Genomic DNA, 16880 nt, shown 5'->3' with positions numbered 1-16880 from the left:
ACTGAACACATCCTACTCCCCGGGAGGCAGGAGCAGAAAGGGAGGCAGGCAGCCTCCAGGGCTTCCCCACCTCCGGCCCAGGGTCAGTCCCCCCGATTCCAGGCCAATCCTGTCCCTCCCGTGGCCCTTGTCAGACCCTCGCCCACGGCAAGCTCATCAGTGTGCGGCCCACCTCCCAGGGCTGCACCCCGGAGCCCCTGTGTGGCGGGAGCAGAAGTCAGAACGCAAGAGAAACACCACATCTGGAAGCAGAAGAAAGGCCAGAGGACAGATACCAAATCTTTCTTCAGTGCCAAGGGGCTGATGCGGGAGGGGAAGGAGGGGAGGAGGCCAGAGGGCTGGGAGCTGGGCAGCTCAGGCCGGAGAGAAGCCGGGATGACCTCAGGGAGGAGGCCACTGAGTTCTCTCTGAACAGAGGCGAGGCCTGGAGCTAGCGTGAGGGCGGAGGCTCTGTCTGTCTCGGGGTGCAGGCTGAGCAGGGCCAGGCCTCGGGGAGGGCAAGCCACACGCAGAGTGGTCGGGCCTGACCAGGACCCACGGTAACGGGTCCCTCCATGCAGCCCGGGTCAATCGGCCCGGCCGTTGGCCCAATGCTGCTCAAATGCCCCGTCGTCCCTGCAGCGACCTCACGTGCAAACTGACCCCTTTCCTACCGTTAGGAGCCATACTGAAAACCTGCCTGTATCTGGACTCTCACTCACACCATACATGCACACATGCACACTTCAGTCCCGCAACTTAAGAACAGGAAAGCTTCGGCCAGAAGTCTCCCCGGTGGCTCTTCCGGGCAGTGTAAGCCCCACCTGGCGCCTCCACCCTCCATCACAGACAGGAAGCTGCTTCTCCGGGGAACGGCAGCTCGGGGGCCTCCTAGCCACTGTCCCCAGAGAGCACAAGCCGTCGTCCCTGCTCCCGGCCATGGGCCCTGGCCTCCTACCCCTGTTCCACCCCTGGGGCAGCACGATGCCGGGCAGCAGGTCGGAGGCCGGGTCTGGGCTCCTCAGCTCCAGTGGGGCGGCCAGGGGACCAGAGGCTGCCTGGGCATGGGCCTCAGTCTCCACAGCCCCCAGGAGGGCCCTTCAGAGTTTGGCCCAGGAACAAGGAGCAGAGTGGGGCCTTCGGATATTTCTGAACCTACTTGGGGACAATGACCCTGAGAGTCTCTGATTAGACACTGATGCCAACCTAGGTCACTGGAAAGTTGGCACCTTGAAACATTGTCTGAGGCAGCTTTTTTACCCCAAACTTTGAAATGGGACACCAACATCCGCCGGATTATGGTGGAACCAGCAATTTCCATATCCACGTTAATAGGACAGGCCACATACTATGTCTCTTGTGGAGAGTCTCAAAGCCAATAAACAGAGGAGAGAGTTGACGAGTTACATATAAAAGAAGCAACTATAACTTCATTAGCCCACCATTCCCCAAATACAGGAATTGACAACAAACTTGCCCTACCCTCCTGCTTCCTTTTTATTGCGTAGAGTGCAAGGTGACATTTGCAGAACACCTAATCAACAGCACGGTACCCTGGAACCCAGTTTGGGAAATGCTGGCCCACTGGCAAAAGGCCAAACTGCAGGTGCTATGACTGAGGAATTTCTCCAATTTTCTTCCCCATCCTCCTCCCCAGCCTTCTTCCCCATCCTCCTCCCAACCTTCTTCCCCATCCTCCTCCCCAGCCTTCTTCCCCATCCTTCTCCCAACCTTCTTCCCCATCCTTCTCCCCAGTGTTCCCCTGCAAGTGCACAATGCTTCAATCAAACCAAACAGCCTCAGTTTCCTTGCATGTGTTCTAGCGTCTGCGTCTCCTACTGTTGTTCCTTCCAACTGGATTGCCCTCCTTGAATGCCATGCACCCAGATGGTATCCATCCCTCCAGTCTTCTCTCAAAGCACGCCCCCGGTGAAGCTCCCCTAAACCCCCAGTCACGGCACTTACTCCCACCCCGTCTGCTGCACGCCTTCTTCGGGATGCTGTCACTTCCCCAGGCTGTGAACTCCTTCCAAGCAAACTCTGTGGTATCGTCATCCCCGATTCATCTCCCAAGCATCTCAGATCCTAAAAGGCTGGCAATTAAACAGGCCCATTAAATAAATGACCCATACACTGTCCTCCTGTCCATTTCCTCAAAATAGAAACTCAGTCATCCAGCTACTGCTTCTCATCAACCTCCAGCCCCCTGACCAGGTTATAAAGAAAAGCCACAGGTCTTGGAGGTTTGCACTATCAGTCTAGGTTAAATTGAAAGGGACTGAATCGAGAAGGAACCAGAGGGAGATGTGACTTGGGGCAAATCCTTTTCTCCTTCTAAGACTCAAGAGGCTCACTGGCAAAGCAAGGAGACTGAGCCCACGATCTTCAAAGTCTTTCGAATTCGGACCATCTGTAATTCCAAGGTTTGATAAACTGAGTTGTTTAAAATTTACAAGTGAAAACGTTGAGCGTGCATGGAGAGCACAACGCTGTAGCACTTCTCACGCCCTGGCTCTCCTTCCTCCACCACGGTGATCCTTTTCATCAGCTTTGTCATTGACATCGATCTGTAGCTTTCTACTTCCCGGGAAGTTGGCCTACATTTTCTTCCATAGCAACAGTGACCTACACAGTAGAATCACCAGTTCCTAGGAAGTGGGGCTCAGGCATGCCGAGGAGCATTTCCCGTAGAGCACATGTGGCCGCACAATCCCCATTCTCTCCCGTTTTGGAACCTGTGGCCATCCTGCTGTCCCTCGCAGTAGGTAAGGGAGGTCCCATCGTATCTCCAACCATAGTTTCCATAGGAACTGATCGAGGACGTAATTAATTAAAAAAAAAAATCTGTTCCTGCAGCATCAGGGCAGCCTGACTCTTTGGGGAGAGGCATGGGCCAAAGCGGCCAGCCCCCTCATCACCGTGGGTGTGTCTCTAGAGAAAAGCACTCTGCCCAGAGGTGGCTGGGGTGGGGCGAGCGGGGGACAGAAACGCCCACGGAGGGCAGGGGAGGAAGACAAAGGCAACAGTGTGCAGGGTGGGGCCACCCCACGGAGCAGCAGTGTTGGGAGACTAGCTAACCTCATGCCCCAAACAGCTAACCCCAGTTAGGGCTGCAACGTATTTAAGATCTAAAAGGCGGGCTAAGCCCGGACAGGAAAGAAGTAAGGGGCAGGGACTACTGAGAAGCACGTCTTTTTCTAAGAATATGCTTTTATCTCCAAAATATGAACCATGAAATTTATTTCCCTGGATATTTTAAAATGCCGGATACTTAACACGCTTGGGAAATTTTAGGAAATTTTTTGAATAACTGAAAGTGGATGCTTTTAGTTTTCCAAACGCATTTGCTTATCGAGGCCACCAGGGGGAGCTTGACCAAGTTTTATCTCCCAGGTTCCATCTCTAGAAATTAGGAACCATTAGGTGGGGCTCCACATTTGGAAGAGGGTCCAAGTAATTCCAACATGCATTCCAGTTTGAGTCCCACTGTGTCCGGTGACTGTAAATTATCAGTGATCCCAAGATTCGTCTATTCATACTTAAAAAAAAATGGTTTAGTGATTACTCAGAGCCTAGCGTTTTATTAGGGGCCAAGACAACGCAAATCCAACCAGTGTTGGGGAAGACAGTCCCTGTTCTGAGGAGCTCACAGCTGCTGGTGATGTACACATTCTAACACCAACCATGGCCGCTCGCAGGTGCCGGGCCACACCCTTCCCTTTCCTTCCAGCAAATGAGAGCAGAGTGGGTCCCACTAATGTTCTGTCTAAAGAGGGAGGGAGAGACGGAGGGAGGGAGGAGAAAGGTAACACGTGTTTGAGGGTAATCTTAATAATTCATATCACTCTATCTCTAGAGACAAATTTTCATGGCCTTTCTGGATTAAACACAACAGTGAAAAAATGTTCCACATCCTATGTCATAAGGAAATGCAAATTAAAACAACAATGAGACATGACTACATAACTCTTAGAATGGCCAAAACCCAGAACACTGACACCTAATGCTGGTGAGGATGTGGGGAAGCAGGGATTCTCACTCATGGCTGGTGAAGAGCATAAAAGGGTGCAGTCACTTTGGAAGACAGTCTGGCGGTTTCTGACAAAACCAAATATACTCTTGCTATACGATCCAGCACTTGCAGTCCTTGGTATTTAACCAAAGGAGTTGCAAACACGTCCGCACAAACGCCTGCACACGGATGTGTGTGGAGCTTCATTCATAATTGCCAAAACTTGGAAGCAAACAAGATGTCCTTCAGGAGGTGAATGGAGGTGAATGGAAAAATAAACTGTAGCACATCCAGACAATGGAATATTGGTCAGTTCTCGTGCTATCAAGTCCTGAAAAGACATGGAGGAAAGCTAAGTGCATATTACTACGTGAGAGAAGCCAATCTGAAAAGACTTCATAGGTATGATTCCAACTACATGACACTCTGGAAAAGGCAAATCTATGGAGACAGTACAAAGATCGGTTGTCGCCAGGGTTTGGGGGGAGGGAGGGATGAACAGGCAGAACACAGAGGATTTTTAGGGCAGTGAAGACACTCTGTATGATTTTCTAATGATGGCTACAAGTCATTATACCCTTTCCCAAACCCACAAAAGGTCCAACACCAACCCTGAACCCTAATGTAAATTACGGGCTTTGGGTGATTACCATACGTTAATGCAGGTTCATCAGTTGTAACAAATGTCCCACTCTGGTGGGGGATGTCGACAGTGGGGGCAGGGAGGATATGGGAAATCTGTACCTTCCTCTCCGTTTTGCCAGGAACCTAAAGTGACTCTAAAAAAGTGAATCTTAATAATTTTAAAAGATAGTGGTTCCAGAGGGATGCTCCGTTATAGTTGGCTTTGATAATGATGAAATGAGTTCTGGATAAAACACCTAAATCTTCTTGCCTCCAACTACATATGGTCCGAATCACACACATGGACAAATCCAACTGGGATGTTCAAGCATTATCGGGTCAAAGAACTTTGTTCTCGTTGCTCCTTTTAGGTGGATACGAGGACACGTGTTTCTATGGGCCGGAGGTAAGCTCGTTAGCACCGCAGGGCGCCGGCCTGCTTCCCCCCACACGCCCACAGCCTCGGTGCTGGCCCCAGCAAGAGGCCTCTAACAAAAGTGCTCTCTGGGGCCGAAATTCAGAAAAAGAACTACATGGTCTGTTGAGAAACAGGCTCTGTGCTCAGGAATAGGAACTGCCTGCAGTTTAGCAGGCAGTCCCTCCGCGGTGCCTGGGGATACACGTGCTGGCCTGCCCCGGGCCCCCCATCTGATCCGCTCGCTGCTCCCTGTTCCTAAGGAGCTGGACGGAGCGCCCCAGAAGTACTGCATCATTTCCCCGTTCATGTCCCAACGTACACAGGACCTGTGAAAATTAACCGACCCTCCTTCAGTCATCCCCGTTCTTTTTTCTCTCTGGGTAAATATTTTACAAGACCCAATTTAAACATTAGCCCCTGTGGGCCCCCCCACCAGCCGCGGCCACCGTACTTTCTGCAGGACTACTTATCATAGGGGGAAGGTGAAACCCGCCGCATCAGTCTGCACGGCCCCGCCCACAGTCGGAACCCACCGATTGCACAGCTTTGCTCAAAATCTGTCTCTGTCTTGCAGACCGGCTTCCCCACCGAGAAAGCACTCCCCAGATCGACATATCTATCCCCAGCACACACGAAATGCTCTGTAAATGTTTCATAAGCTGAAGGCATTAACTTCTGCAAAAATTCCACCTGCTGGGGAGGAAGGTGCTTCCTCAAAGCCAAGTAATACTATGTAAATATCACTCCCATCTGTAGACCACCTCTGTCTACAAGGACCCCTGCAGAGGGGGCCTCCTCATAGCCCGTGGCCATGGGAGACTTGCTCATCTGCAAAAACTCCATACAGGTGGGCTTTGGGACAGGTGATGCTGCAGACAGCTGGGGAACAGCATCCTGTCGGCTCGTGGAGGGTTGGCTGCACCCCACAGGGCGTACCTGTCAGCAGCTGGGCTTTGGCCAACTGGGAGTTATTCTGCTGGTGACTGCTTACGTCGGTTACTTCCCATCTTCCCTAATTATATTCAGGAGTATTGAGTACACCCCTGTTAATGGGGCTTCAGGGAGTTCACTTTCATCCCCACTGGCTCGTCAAAACAGCATCCTATAGATTGGCAATACGCACCAGGGCCTTTGGGAAGCTTTTAGTGGCCTCTGGGCCATTCGTTCTCCTTCCAGGAGGCTCTTGAGGAAATAATCAGGCAGCGAGGGCCGCAGTGTGCCTGCAGGGTCATCTATAATACAAGAGTGTGGGCGAGCTATATTCACCAAGATTTCTAGTAAAGTGAGAAATCAATCACAGTGTCACCTGAATACAAAATGACAAGCAGTTCCGTTCACAGAGTGTAGCAATTGCACACTGACACATTCTTCACGCACACGACGACCCCTCAGCCGCGCTGGCCGTCTGCCCCCCGCAAGCCCAGGGCAAGGCTGGGATAGTTGAGCTCACACTGCCGTGAAGCCTCCCCAGGGGCACATGGGGACACTGGCGTGGGGGCTCCCTGCGTCATCGTTTACAGGATCCAGAAAACTTGGAAACGACTTACACGCCCATCGGACACAGTGGTGACTGGTTTATTCACACCACACACAAAATCACGCAGAGAGCTGTTAAATCTCTTTGGTCACAAAGCACAGGAGGAAATCAATATATTCCATACTGTGGGCCTTCTTTGACAGACGGTACTTACCCACCAAACCTCAATAATACGCCCTGTCCCGTGTGCCCCCTTCCCTTGAGCCTGGACAACCGCTGTGACCGGCTCGGCCCCAGCCCATAGTGGAAGAGCTGCCGTGTGACTTCTGAGGCTGGGTTACCAAAATGCCATCACTTCAGCCCTGTTTGCCTGGAGCTCAGCAGCGTGCTGGGAGGAAGCCCAAACTGGCCCAAGCCAAGGGACCACCGCGTGGCTTTTCCCAGCCGGGAACCAGCCGAGGCCCCAGCCGGCATCAGTCATGACACGCGAATGACGACGCCTCCTCGAGACTCTGGCCCCCGGCGCCAAGACTCCCAACCTTTGACTCTTCCCAGCTGGGGCCACGGACGTCATGGAGCAGAGATGAGCCATCCCATGGGTCCTGCCCAAAGGGCGGCAAAATGCTGCCCACGGCATCCATGAGCACAATACAGAGGTTGCCTTGAGAAGGTTGGCCAGCGACCATTGTGACCGGATCACACCACACACATCCAGGTGTAGGCGACAGAAATAAAAGTTTCACCAAACAATACTTAGCCTTCCAAAAAAATCAAGCTATATTATAGGAAAAGCCTAACGAGATTTAACCTCTTCCTCCCTGTCATTCTCTGATCACTCAGTCACATGTCATTCCAAGAAATTCTAAAGATACAGGAATTCCTTCCTTCCCTCCAGAGAGCACTGTTTATTTATTCCAGGCACTCTGCTCTGTTCGGAGGGCTCAGAAGTGAAAAAGACACAGCTGTGCTGGTCCACAGAGCTTACCACCCAGAGGCCAGCAGAGACACTGGATGAGTTTCAAAATGTTTTTTTTTTTTAAGATTTTATTTACTTGAGAGAGAGAGTGGGTGAGCACGGGGCGGGGGGACGGGCGGAACAGAGGGAGAAGGAGAAGCAGACTCCTCGCAGAGCACAGAGCCCGACACGGGGCTCGATCCCAGGACCCCGAGATCATGACACACACCTAACAACCGAGCCACCCAGGTGCCCCAACAAGTTTAATTCTTAAACTCAAAAGCGCAGACTTTTTTAAAAGCCTAGGAAAATACTTACTGCTACCACCACCGCTCTGGCTACAAATCACTGGCTACAAACATTTGTTTAGGGGCACCTGGGTGGCTCAGTGGTTAAGCATCTGCCTTCGGCTCAGGTCATGATCCCAGGTGCTGGGATCGAGTCCCACACTGGGGTCCTTGCTCAGCAGAGAGCCTGCTTCTCCCTCTGCTTCTGCCCCCTCCCTGCTTGTGCTCTCTCTCTGACAAAATCTTTTTTAAAAAATAAAACATTTGGTTAAAGCTATGAAGTTTTATATTTCTCTTAATGTCTCCAAATTAACATGTCAACTAGTCAACTGTAACACAACTCCTGTGATTGTACATTCAGATTACACCTGACGCGTGGCGCGGGGTGGGGTTACGACAGGTGCGCAGGGAGGCCCGGCATGAATACAGTTCTCGAAAGGCTCCGGAGGTGGGTGGTGTGAGGGAGGCTCTCGTGCAGGACACGGAATTCACCGGCTTTTGTTTATGTTGGTGCAGGCTCCTGGAAACCAGCCACGTGGAAGAGAGTCTCTCCGTGCAAGGAGTCGGCATGGGCCCTGGGGAGGGAGGTGAAGAGCTGCTCTCAGGAACCTGCACGTTCATCGGGGGGACAGGCCTGTGGTCGGCCCTCCTGAATGCACAGGAGAGTCAGCTCCGCGGCAAGAGAGGTGCACAGAAGCTCTCCGTAAGGCTCAAGGGGCTGAGGGCCGAGAACGGGGTCAGAAGAGCTGACTCTCGAAGGGGACCTTCCCTCACGCCCTCACACCCAGTACAGCCCGGGTTTGAGGAGCTGGAGGAATTTTCCAGATTCACTGTGGCATAACCCTGTGACGGCCAGTTCAGAGACTTTTCCACTCCGACAGGTGGGAACAAGCATCTTTCTGATTGTGTTGTTGTCCTGCTCATGAGGCGTGGTAAGGGTTAAATGAGTTCATGCATAAGAAGTATTTAGAACAGGGCGCCTGGGTGGCTCAGATGGTTAAGCGTCTGCCTTCGGCTCAGGTCATGATCCCAGGGTCCTGGGATCGAGCCCCGCATCGGGCTCCCGGCTCAGCGGGGAGCCTGCTTCTCCCTCTGACCCTCTCCCCTCTCATGCTGTTTCTCTCTCGCTCGCTCTCTAAAAAATAAATAAAATCTAAAAAAAAAAAAAGGAAGTATTTAGAACAGTGCCTGGCATGGCCTCGGTGCTTGGCAAATACAGCTTATTACACCATTTCCATCCACAGATGCAACAGTTATTTAACACGTTCGATGTGCCAGGCATTGGGTGACTCTGCTTGGCACAGGGGAGAAGTGCCAGACCTCACACAGACACACCGTTATCCCGGACGGGGCCTTCACGTTCATTTAAAGTCACCCATTCCTTAGGACAGTCTTCCTGCCTCTTCCAGAGCATTCTCATATATATAGAAATGTATGATAAATGTGACTATGGATCAGGCATTTAGGGCAGTGTTCTGACCTCCTGTCAGTCTTTACACAGATGGGAACATGAGGTGGCTCCTGCCCTCCAAGGCTCACAATCGATTTCCAAATAGTGACAGACGTATCTGCAATCTGGTGTGAACACGGCGTGATTTCTCCGCAGTGTGAGCGCTCGGCCGACTTGGCAGAGTGGGAGGCTGAGAAAGGCTTCCCAGGGGAGCTGCTGGGAGCCGGTCTGGAAGGCTGAGCAGACCTCCCCGGGGAGGAGGACGGGGTGAGCTCAGTAGCACACCTTCCTCTGAGACTCATAGAACCCTTCCTGGCCTCTGCCGGCCTCTGGGGTTGTTGGCAGCCCGCGGTAGCCCCTGGCTTGTGACAGCGATAACTCCAGCCTCTGCCTCTGTCTTCATGTAGTGTTGTGTGTGTGCGTGCGCGTGTGTGTGTCCGGATTTTCCTCATTTTATAAAGACACTAGTCATATTATGTCAGAGCCCACCCTCATCCAGAATGACCCCATTTTGACTTGATTACATCTGCAAGGACCCTGCTTCCAAAGAAGGTCACATTCACAGGGAGCACGGGTGAGGACTTCCACATATCGTTTTTCGGGGACATAATTCAATCCACACAGGCTCAGACACTAGTAGGAGCCAACTCTGGAGAACAGGCACCGTTCTCCCCCCACCCCCCAACAGGGAACTTCATTCAACAACTCCCTCTTCAGACTCACCGTGGTGATCACTTTGCAATATATACAAATACCGAATCATCATACTGCACACCAGAAGCTAACATAATGTTATATGTCAATCATACCTCAGTCAAAAGGAAAAAAGCTGCCTGTTAGTGTCTCTGCAGTGGTCTCTAGAGCTCCACTTTTCTAGAAGTCTCCTAGAGTCCCCAAATCCAGTCCCATTACTATGGAAACAGCCATGTCACTTGGAAATCCCTGCGGACTTTCTCATCCATGCACCGCATTTCAGCAGAGACACGCTGTGCCTGAATCCTAGCACCTCCACGTGGACACAGGAAAAGCACAGCTCACAATCTTGAGAACAGGCATAAGAACTGGTGACGACATACAGAGAGCTAAGCTGTTTCTTGTCATTAAAGGCACAAATTCCAAAATCCTGCAGGGAGTTAATCTCCAGGATGTTAAGAAACTTCAGGCAGACCAGTTAGAACCGTGTCTTCACCACTGTGTGGACGGGGAGCTTTCGCCAGAAGCTTCCTGGGTGCAAGCTGCGGTGAGAGCACTCAGCCACCTGAATGCAAATCCCCTGTGCTCGTCCCTCCAGAATCTGGGAAGAAGAGAAGCAGGCCCAGTGACCAGGTTGTGATTGTTTACAACAGCTAGCGATTCCGACAGCGACGGTCTGGTTTAAGCCACCAGAATAAAAGCAAAAGAGTCAGAGAGAAAGAGAGAGACAGAGACAGAGGGGACAGAGGCAGAGACACAGGCATACAGAGGGAGAGAAAGGTAGCAGGTGATAGAAGACAAACACTTAGGAACAGATGGAAGGGAGAGAGCGCTTGAAAGAAATGAAGGGAAAGAAGGTACTCAGGAGGGGACATAGGTATCACTGGAATGATGGGGTGGGGGAAAGCCTGGTGGAAAAAATTCCTACCAGATAGCACTCTGGCGTGCATGCATGTTTCCAAACAAGACTAATTTATTGTTGTAAGTGTGACAGGACCTTGCGACCCGCTCTGACCGGCCAGCCCCGCCCCCCCCGCCACGCCCCAGGACCCCCGGGGGCTGAGACGGACAGCCCTGCAGGCCCGTGCAGCGCGGGCTCCGGCAGCGGGCAGGGGGCTCCAGCCGTCACATCCCGAGGTGCCGGGCCACGTCCAACACTGTTCCCCGTAGCCCCTCCCCCACCAGAGCCAGCTGGACCAGCCCCACACGAGTCATGGGCTGTGGGGGCCGACTGAGCTGGACTGCTTTCCCTGTTGACCTGGGGCAGATTAGCTCACTCTTCATCTCCCAGCTTCCTCAGCGGGGACATGGAGAGACAACTACCTGTCAGGGTCACTGATGGGATGAGGCGTTACCATGTGAACAGCACCCGGCTCGGTGGCTGGAGCGTGGGAAACACCGGTTAACCTCCAATTGCCTGCCCGTGGTGACCTCAGTGTCCTCATCAGTGATACTCAGGTCTCTGCAAGTCCCTCGCGCTCCAAAGTCTCTGCGCCCAACTTCACTTTCACCAGCGGGAGTCTGCCATGATGTCCCCACTCCAAGATGGCTCCCCCCAGGAGCTGCAGCTAAACCCCCTCTCATTGTCACTTCCTCCAGTCCCAGCCAGCAGCTGGGACACTCAGGACACCCCCAGCCCTGAGGTGCCTGTGGGCACTCTGAGTCTGGCTTCTCTTGTCTGACTGGCAGCCTCCAGCCCAGGCTGCCATTTTGGAATGCCCTCGCTCTAATCTTGAGGGCCTCGACCTCGACGAACAAATCAACACTTGAAATCATCACCATCTCCCTTATTTCTTATCCTCCTGTTTGTCATTTCTGATGCTAACGCCATCTTCCAGGCTGGAAGGATCCAAAGCTCAACCCACTCTTGATTCTCTTTTCCTCCATGGTGTCTGAAAGCCAGTCATCAGACCCCACCATCATTTTCACTACCAAGCTTCTCTTTGGCATCACCCAAATTATTTAACTTTCCTGGTTTAGTTTCCTCATCTTTCTTTAAAAATTATGGCAAGAACACTTAACAGGAGATCTACCCACTTAACAAATTTCTACACGTGTATTACATTTTCCTTGACTGTTAGTAGGATGTTTGCCAGTAGGTCTCTAGAGCTTGTGCATCTTGCCTGGCTGAAATTTTATGCCTGATAATTAGAAACCCCCTGTTTCTCCTCCCCCTTGATCCGGCAACCACTATTCCACTCTTCAATGCTGGGAATTTGACTACTATACATACCTCATATAAGTGGAATCACGCAGTGTTCATTTTTCTGTGACTGGCTTACTTCAACTAGCATAATGTCCTCAAGGTCAGTCATGTGTCACATGTGGCAGGATTGCCATTTTTAAGGCTGAATAGTATGTATAAACCATTGTGTGTATATACTGCATCTTCTTTATCCATTCATCTGTGGATGGACACTTCTTTGTATCCATATCCTGACTACTGTGAATAGCACAGCAATGAGGTGTTAATAACACTGAATGGAGTACTGATAGCTCATGGAGATCCTGATCTCAACTCTTTTGGATAAATATCCAGAACTGGGATTGCTGGATCATAGGGTGGTTCTATTTTTAATTCTTCGAGGAACCTCCCTACTGTTTTCCACAGTGGCTGCACCGTCTTACATTCCCTCCAACAGGCCTCAAGGGTCCCACCTTCTCCATGTTCTTGCTAATACTTGTTGTCTTATTTTGTTTTGTTTTTTATAATAGCCATCCTGACAGGTGTAAGGTGACGTCACCTTGTGGTTTTGATTTGCATTTTCCCAATGATGAGAGATGTTGAGCATTTTTTATACCTGTTGGTCCTTATAATTAAAATGTGGGGTAGGGGCATCTGGCTGACTCAGTCGGTGGATTGTGAGACTCTTGATTTTGGGGGTGGGTGTAGAGATTACTTTAGAAAAATAAAATAAAATGTGGGGTAAACTACCCGGCTCTCAGGGAACACAGAAATTAGACATCATGTAGAATGTACACCTACTGTTTTTATCTCTGATTCCCCTCACCCCATCCCACTTTTCAGGAACCTGCCTCTCTAGCTCCCTAGTTCTCCAGCAGTCAAATGAGAGTAACCATTCTCTTATTTTATCGGTCCAGGCCCCTGGTTTCAGTCGATTCAGCCTGACGAAGGAAGGCCTTGATCCATTTCTTCCAATCAGAGTTCTTCTCTAGGAATTGGCATTAGGAACTAAGGGATTCCCACACTGACTTAAATTCTCCTTGAAGAGAATAAATGTAAATAGTTGTTGCCAGGATACTGATGTGTGGGAACCCAACAAAGTCAGTCTTCGGGAAGGGAGAGATGTCAATGCAAGAGGATGGTGAACATTTTGAGTTCGCTATAAGGGCTATGGCCTTTTTCCATCCCAGTAGGAGACCCCCTGCACATCTGCCTATCTCCTTGTCCTGAATCCATCTTCCTTCTTCTTCCGTGCTTCATACAGCTTGATGTGATACCTGTAGCCCAAAGAGCCCAAAGTGATATACCATGAACAGGGGGCACTGTTTACTGAGTCAGAGGGCTGCCTCTGGAAACCAACTGTGTCCCCCTAGGACGAGGTGCATGACCTTGGGCCGAGTGCTTCACGTTTCTAAGTCCCCTGTGCTCCATGACAAGGTAGACATGAGAGTACCAAGGTCACAGTGTTGCTGAGGGTTTTAAATAAGAAGAGGTGCCTTCTACTACTGGGCATTTACCCCAAAGATACAAAAGTAGGGATCCGAAAGGGTACGTGCACCCCGATGTTTATAGCAGCAATGTCCACAATAGCCAAACTGTGGAAAGAGCCAAGATGTCCATCTACAGATGAATGGATAAAGAAGATGTGGTGTATATATATACAATGGAATATTATGCAGCCATCAAAAGGAATGAGATCTTGCCATTTGCAACGACCTGGACGGAACTGGAGGGTATTACGCTGAGCAAAATAAGTCAATCAGAGAAAGACATGTATCATATGACCTCACTGATATGAGGAATTCTTAATTGCAGGAAACAAACTGAGGGTTGCTGGATGGGGGGGTGTGGTGGGAGGGATGGGGTGACTGGGTGATAGACACTGGGGAGGGTATGTGCTCTGGTAAGCGCTGTGAATTGTGCAAGACTGTTGAATCTCAGATCTGTACGTCTGAAACAAATAATGCAATATATGTTAAGAAAAAAAAAAAAAGAAGAAGAAGAAGGTAGCAGGAGGGGAAGAATGAAGCAGGGGAAATCGGAGGGGTAGACGAACCATGAGAGACGATGGACTCTGAAAAACAAACTGAGGGTTCTAGAGGGGAGGGGGTGGGAGGATGGGTTAGCCTGGTGATGGGTATTGAGGAGGGCGCGTTCTGCATGGAGCACTGGGTGTTACCCACAAACAATGAATCATGGAACACTTCATCTAAAACTAATGATGTAATGTATGGGGATTAACATAAAAAAAAAAAGAAGAGGTGCCTTCTAGAACACCAAGTACCACGTTGGGGGCCAGTTAAACACTCAGGAAATGTTAGCTTTTACCGTTTCTGTTGCTACAGCCAAGCAAAATCACGGACACGTAACAAGCACGGGAAACGCAACAGATGTTTGTACTGACCACAGACTGGCATCCCTGACTCTGTTCTCTCATACGGTCTGTTCTCCAGGATCACCAGCGCTCTCCTGTGGGTCATCTCGCTCAACATCATGTGCTCTGGAATCAAGGGTGAGCACACCTCACTTATCTCACTCTCCTCCAGCGATGTCTGTAATCAATTTACTTTAACTTGGGACAATGATGTCCTTCCTACCACGGATGCCACGCCTGTGACCTTTCTTTGTTGAGATGGAACAACCTTCTTCGAGTACTCCACATCATTACTGAGAACACATCTGTGACTGATACATGGAGGTCCTCCCTCTGTCCTCTGTCCACCCCCTCTGCCATGTGATTTTATAGCAACTCCCATCAAGAGGCAGAATATAGTTCTCTACTTCTTCATAACCCTAAAATATTCTTGAGATTTGCTTTGGCAAAAAACCAAAAATGAAACGACAACACCAAAACACCAGAAAACACAGCAGAGTTAAAACGAAATCATTTCAAGCCTAGACCTCCGGAGACCCTGCCTTCTCTGACCTTTGCCCAGGCCAGGCCGAGGACAGTGCTGCCAAAATGGCCAGAAATGAGAGGCCACACGAAGCACAGCAGAGTCAGCCCAACTGTCCCAGTTGAGGCACAAAACACAGGACAGGCCCCAGCCTCGATCCGCAGAACCACGGACCCAGCTGACTCGGAGCTAATGACAGGGGCCTGAGTGAGTGCTGACGCTGGAAGAAATGTCCACATGACCACTAGACCCAAGGGCAGTGGTAAATGCTCATTGTTTTAAGCTGCTGAATGTGGGGATGATTTGTGGATTATCAATAGCAAACAGATACGCTCTTACCTCTTTTATCTGTAAGGGAGGAAAATGGGGGAACACGCCTACCACATAATATAGATGACTTACACTACATCTAATATTTGATAGGTAATGCCTGTCAAATCCTATGTCCAAAGCACAGAGTGGGCATTCCCACAGATTGACTTCTGTGACTCTAGAACAATTTCTCACTCTTGAGTTGGGTAACTTGAAGAGCTATGATATCCTTACCAGACAGAAGTAAGTGTGAGATGGAATTCTAGGCCTGGGCATGTGGCCTAAATCATGAACTCCGAAGAACGGGTGTGGTAACCATCAGCAAAGTCTAACAGCCCAAGACTTGTTCCTGACCCGTGCTTTTCCTGGACGGGCTTCCTGGTAATGGAATCCTGCACTGGCCCATGGAAATGTGTGTAGGTTGATACAGGAGATAAGCAATTCTTTGGGAAAGTTTTGTTGATGTTATTATTTGGCTCATCTGGGATGAAAAAGCCATCAGAAACCTCACCATGGGGCTTGGCTCCAGCACTGTCCCTCAGAATATGATTAATTACTCTCTAAATAATAGAAGTCTTCCAGGAACAATAGAAGGCAGTGACTATAGAATAGTCATAAATATTCAACCGAAGCCTGGTGGGAACGTTATACTCCCATCAGGGCTCTGTGCTGACATTGGAAGTCAGACCCCAACTCAGACCCATAAAACTGCAGAAAAATATTTACCTAAGCAAGCTTGGTATGAGTTGTCAGAACGCCACGTTTTGCTTTTGCCTGGACCTTGGGAATTAATTTGGACTTGATAAAGGAGCTCTGGTCTGAATGCTAGCAACCTGTTTTGCTTCTGTGACCAGCTCCCATGATGTTGGGGCGGGGGGGGGCAGACACAGAGAAGGACTCCTCAGGCCACTACGTTAGCAGGGCCCCAGGTCATCAAAACACTGTTTTATTTGCTTTTGATTCTAGAGTTTCCATCCACCCTTTTGGAAATCATTTGGTGCCCATCTCCTAGACACTAGGAAAAATAAAGTGTAGACGCAGGCCCTGTGTTCTCAAGGAAAGTACATTCCACAAAGGATACAGACTCATAAATTTGTCATCACAATTAATGGCAAGCGCCAACCTGGTGACTGGGCCAAATGGTACTGGGGTGTAGGAGGAAGGAGGGGCTGCAGATGGTGGTCGCAATGGTGGGGTGGAGTGCTGGCTGGATCCACAGAAAAGGCTTTACCTAGGAGGGGAGGGACATGAGCGGGTCTCTTGGGGGTTAAGAGAACTTCCAGGTGAGAAGAGAGGGCAGGAAATTTCTGGGCGTTTCCATCATGGTCTGGGGCAGTGAAGGGCAGCGTGGTTGTGGTTGGGGAGCATGAGCTGGAAACATCAGAGCGGAATCTGGAGCGGTCATCCAGAGCCCCAGAGAAACACAGTGGCCTTTCCCTCCATTTCATTGTTGGTTTATCCTGGCAGCAGTTTTGGCAGGAAGGGAAGACAACAGAGGGCGCAGGAGTACTTGTCCGGCTGACTCCTTTGGAATTTGACGGGAAAAAAAGGAGCGTCCAGCTCCATGGGTTGTCGCGGCTTCGAGAACGGC

The 16880-nt window shown here is 50.4% G+C and overlaps 1 protein-coding gene across 2 annotated transcripts in view; it reads right to left on the bottom strand.

Moving 5' to 3' along the window:
- The window catches only part of LOC118007349 (E3 ubiquitin-protein ligase RNF144A), a 184252-nt gene that overhangs the window by 46474 nt on the left and 120898 nt on the right, over nucleotides 1–16880 (bottom strand). The window contains exon 8 of one of the 2 annotated variants that reach the window (XM_035000390.1): nucleotides 6098–6265. The exons of the other annotated variant lie outside the window; for it this stretch is intronic. Coding sequence (XP_034856281.1) covers nucleotides 6176–6265 — 90 coding nt within the window. The 3' untranslated portion in view covers nucleotides 6098–6175. Of the gene's footprint in view, nucleotides 1–6097; nucleotides 6266–16880 lie in introns of those variants that run through there. 2 annotated transcript variants of the gene reach the window in all.

This window comes from Mirounga leonina, unplaced genomic scaffold (genome assembly GCF_011800145.1).
Source record: "Mirounga leonina isolate KUSES-001 unplaced genomic scaffold, KU_Mleo_1.0 Mir_118, whole genome shotgun sequence".
NCBI lineage: Eukaryota > Metazoa > Chordata > Mammalia > Carnivora > Phocidae > Mirounga > Mirounga leonina.
This window is presented reverse-complemented; position numbering and strand designations above follow the sequence as displayed.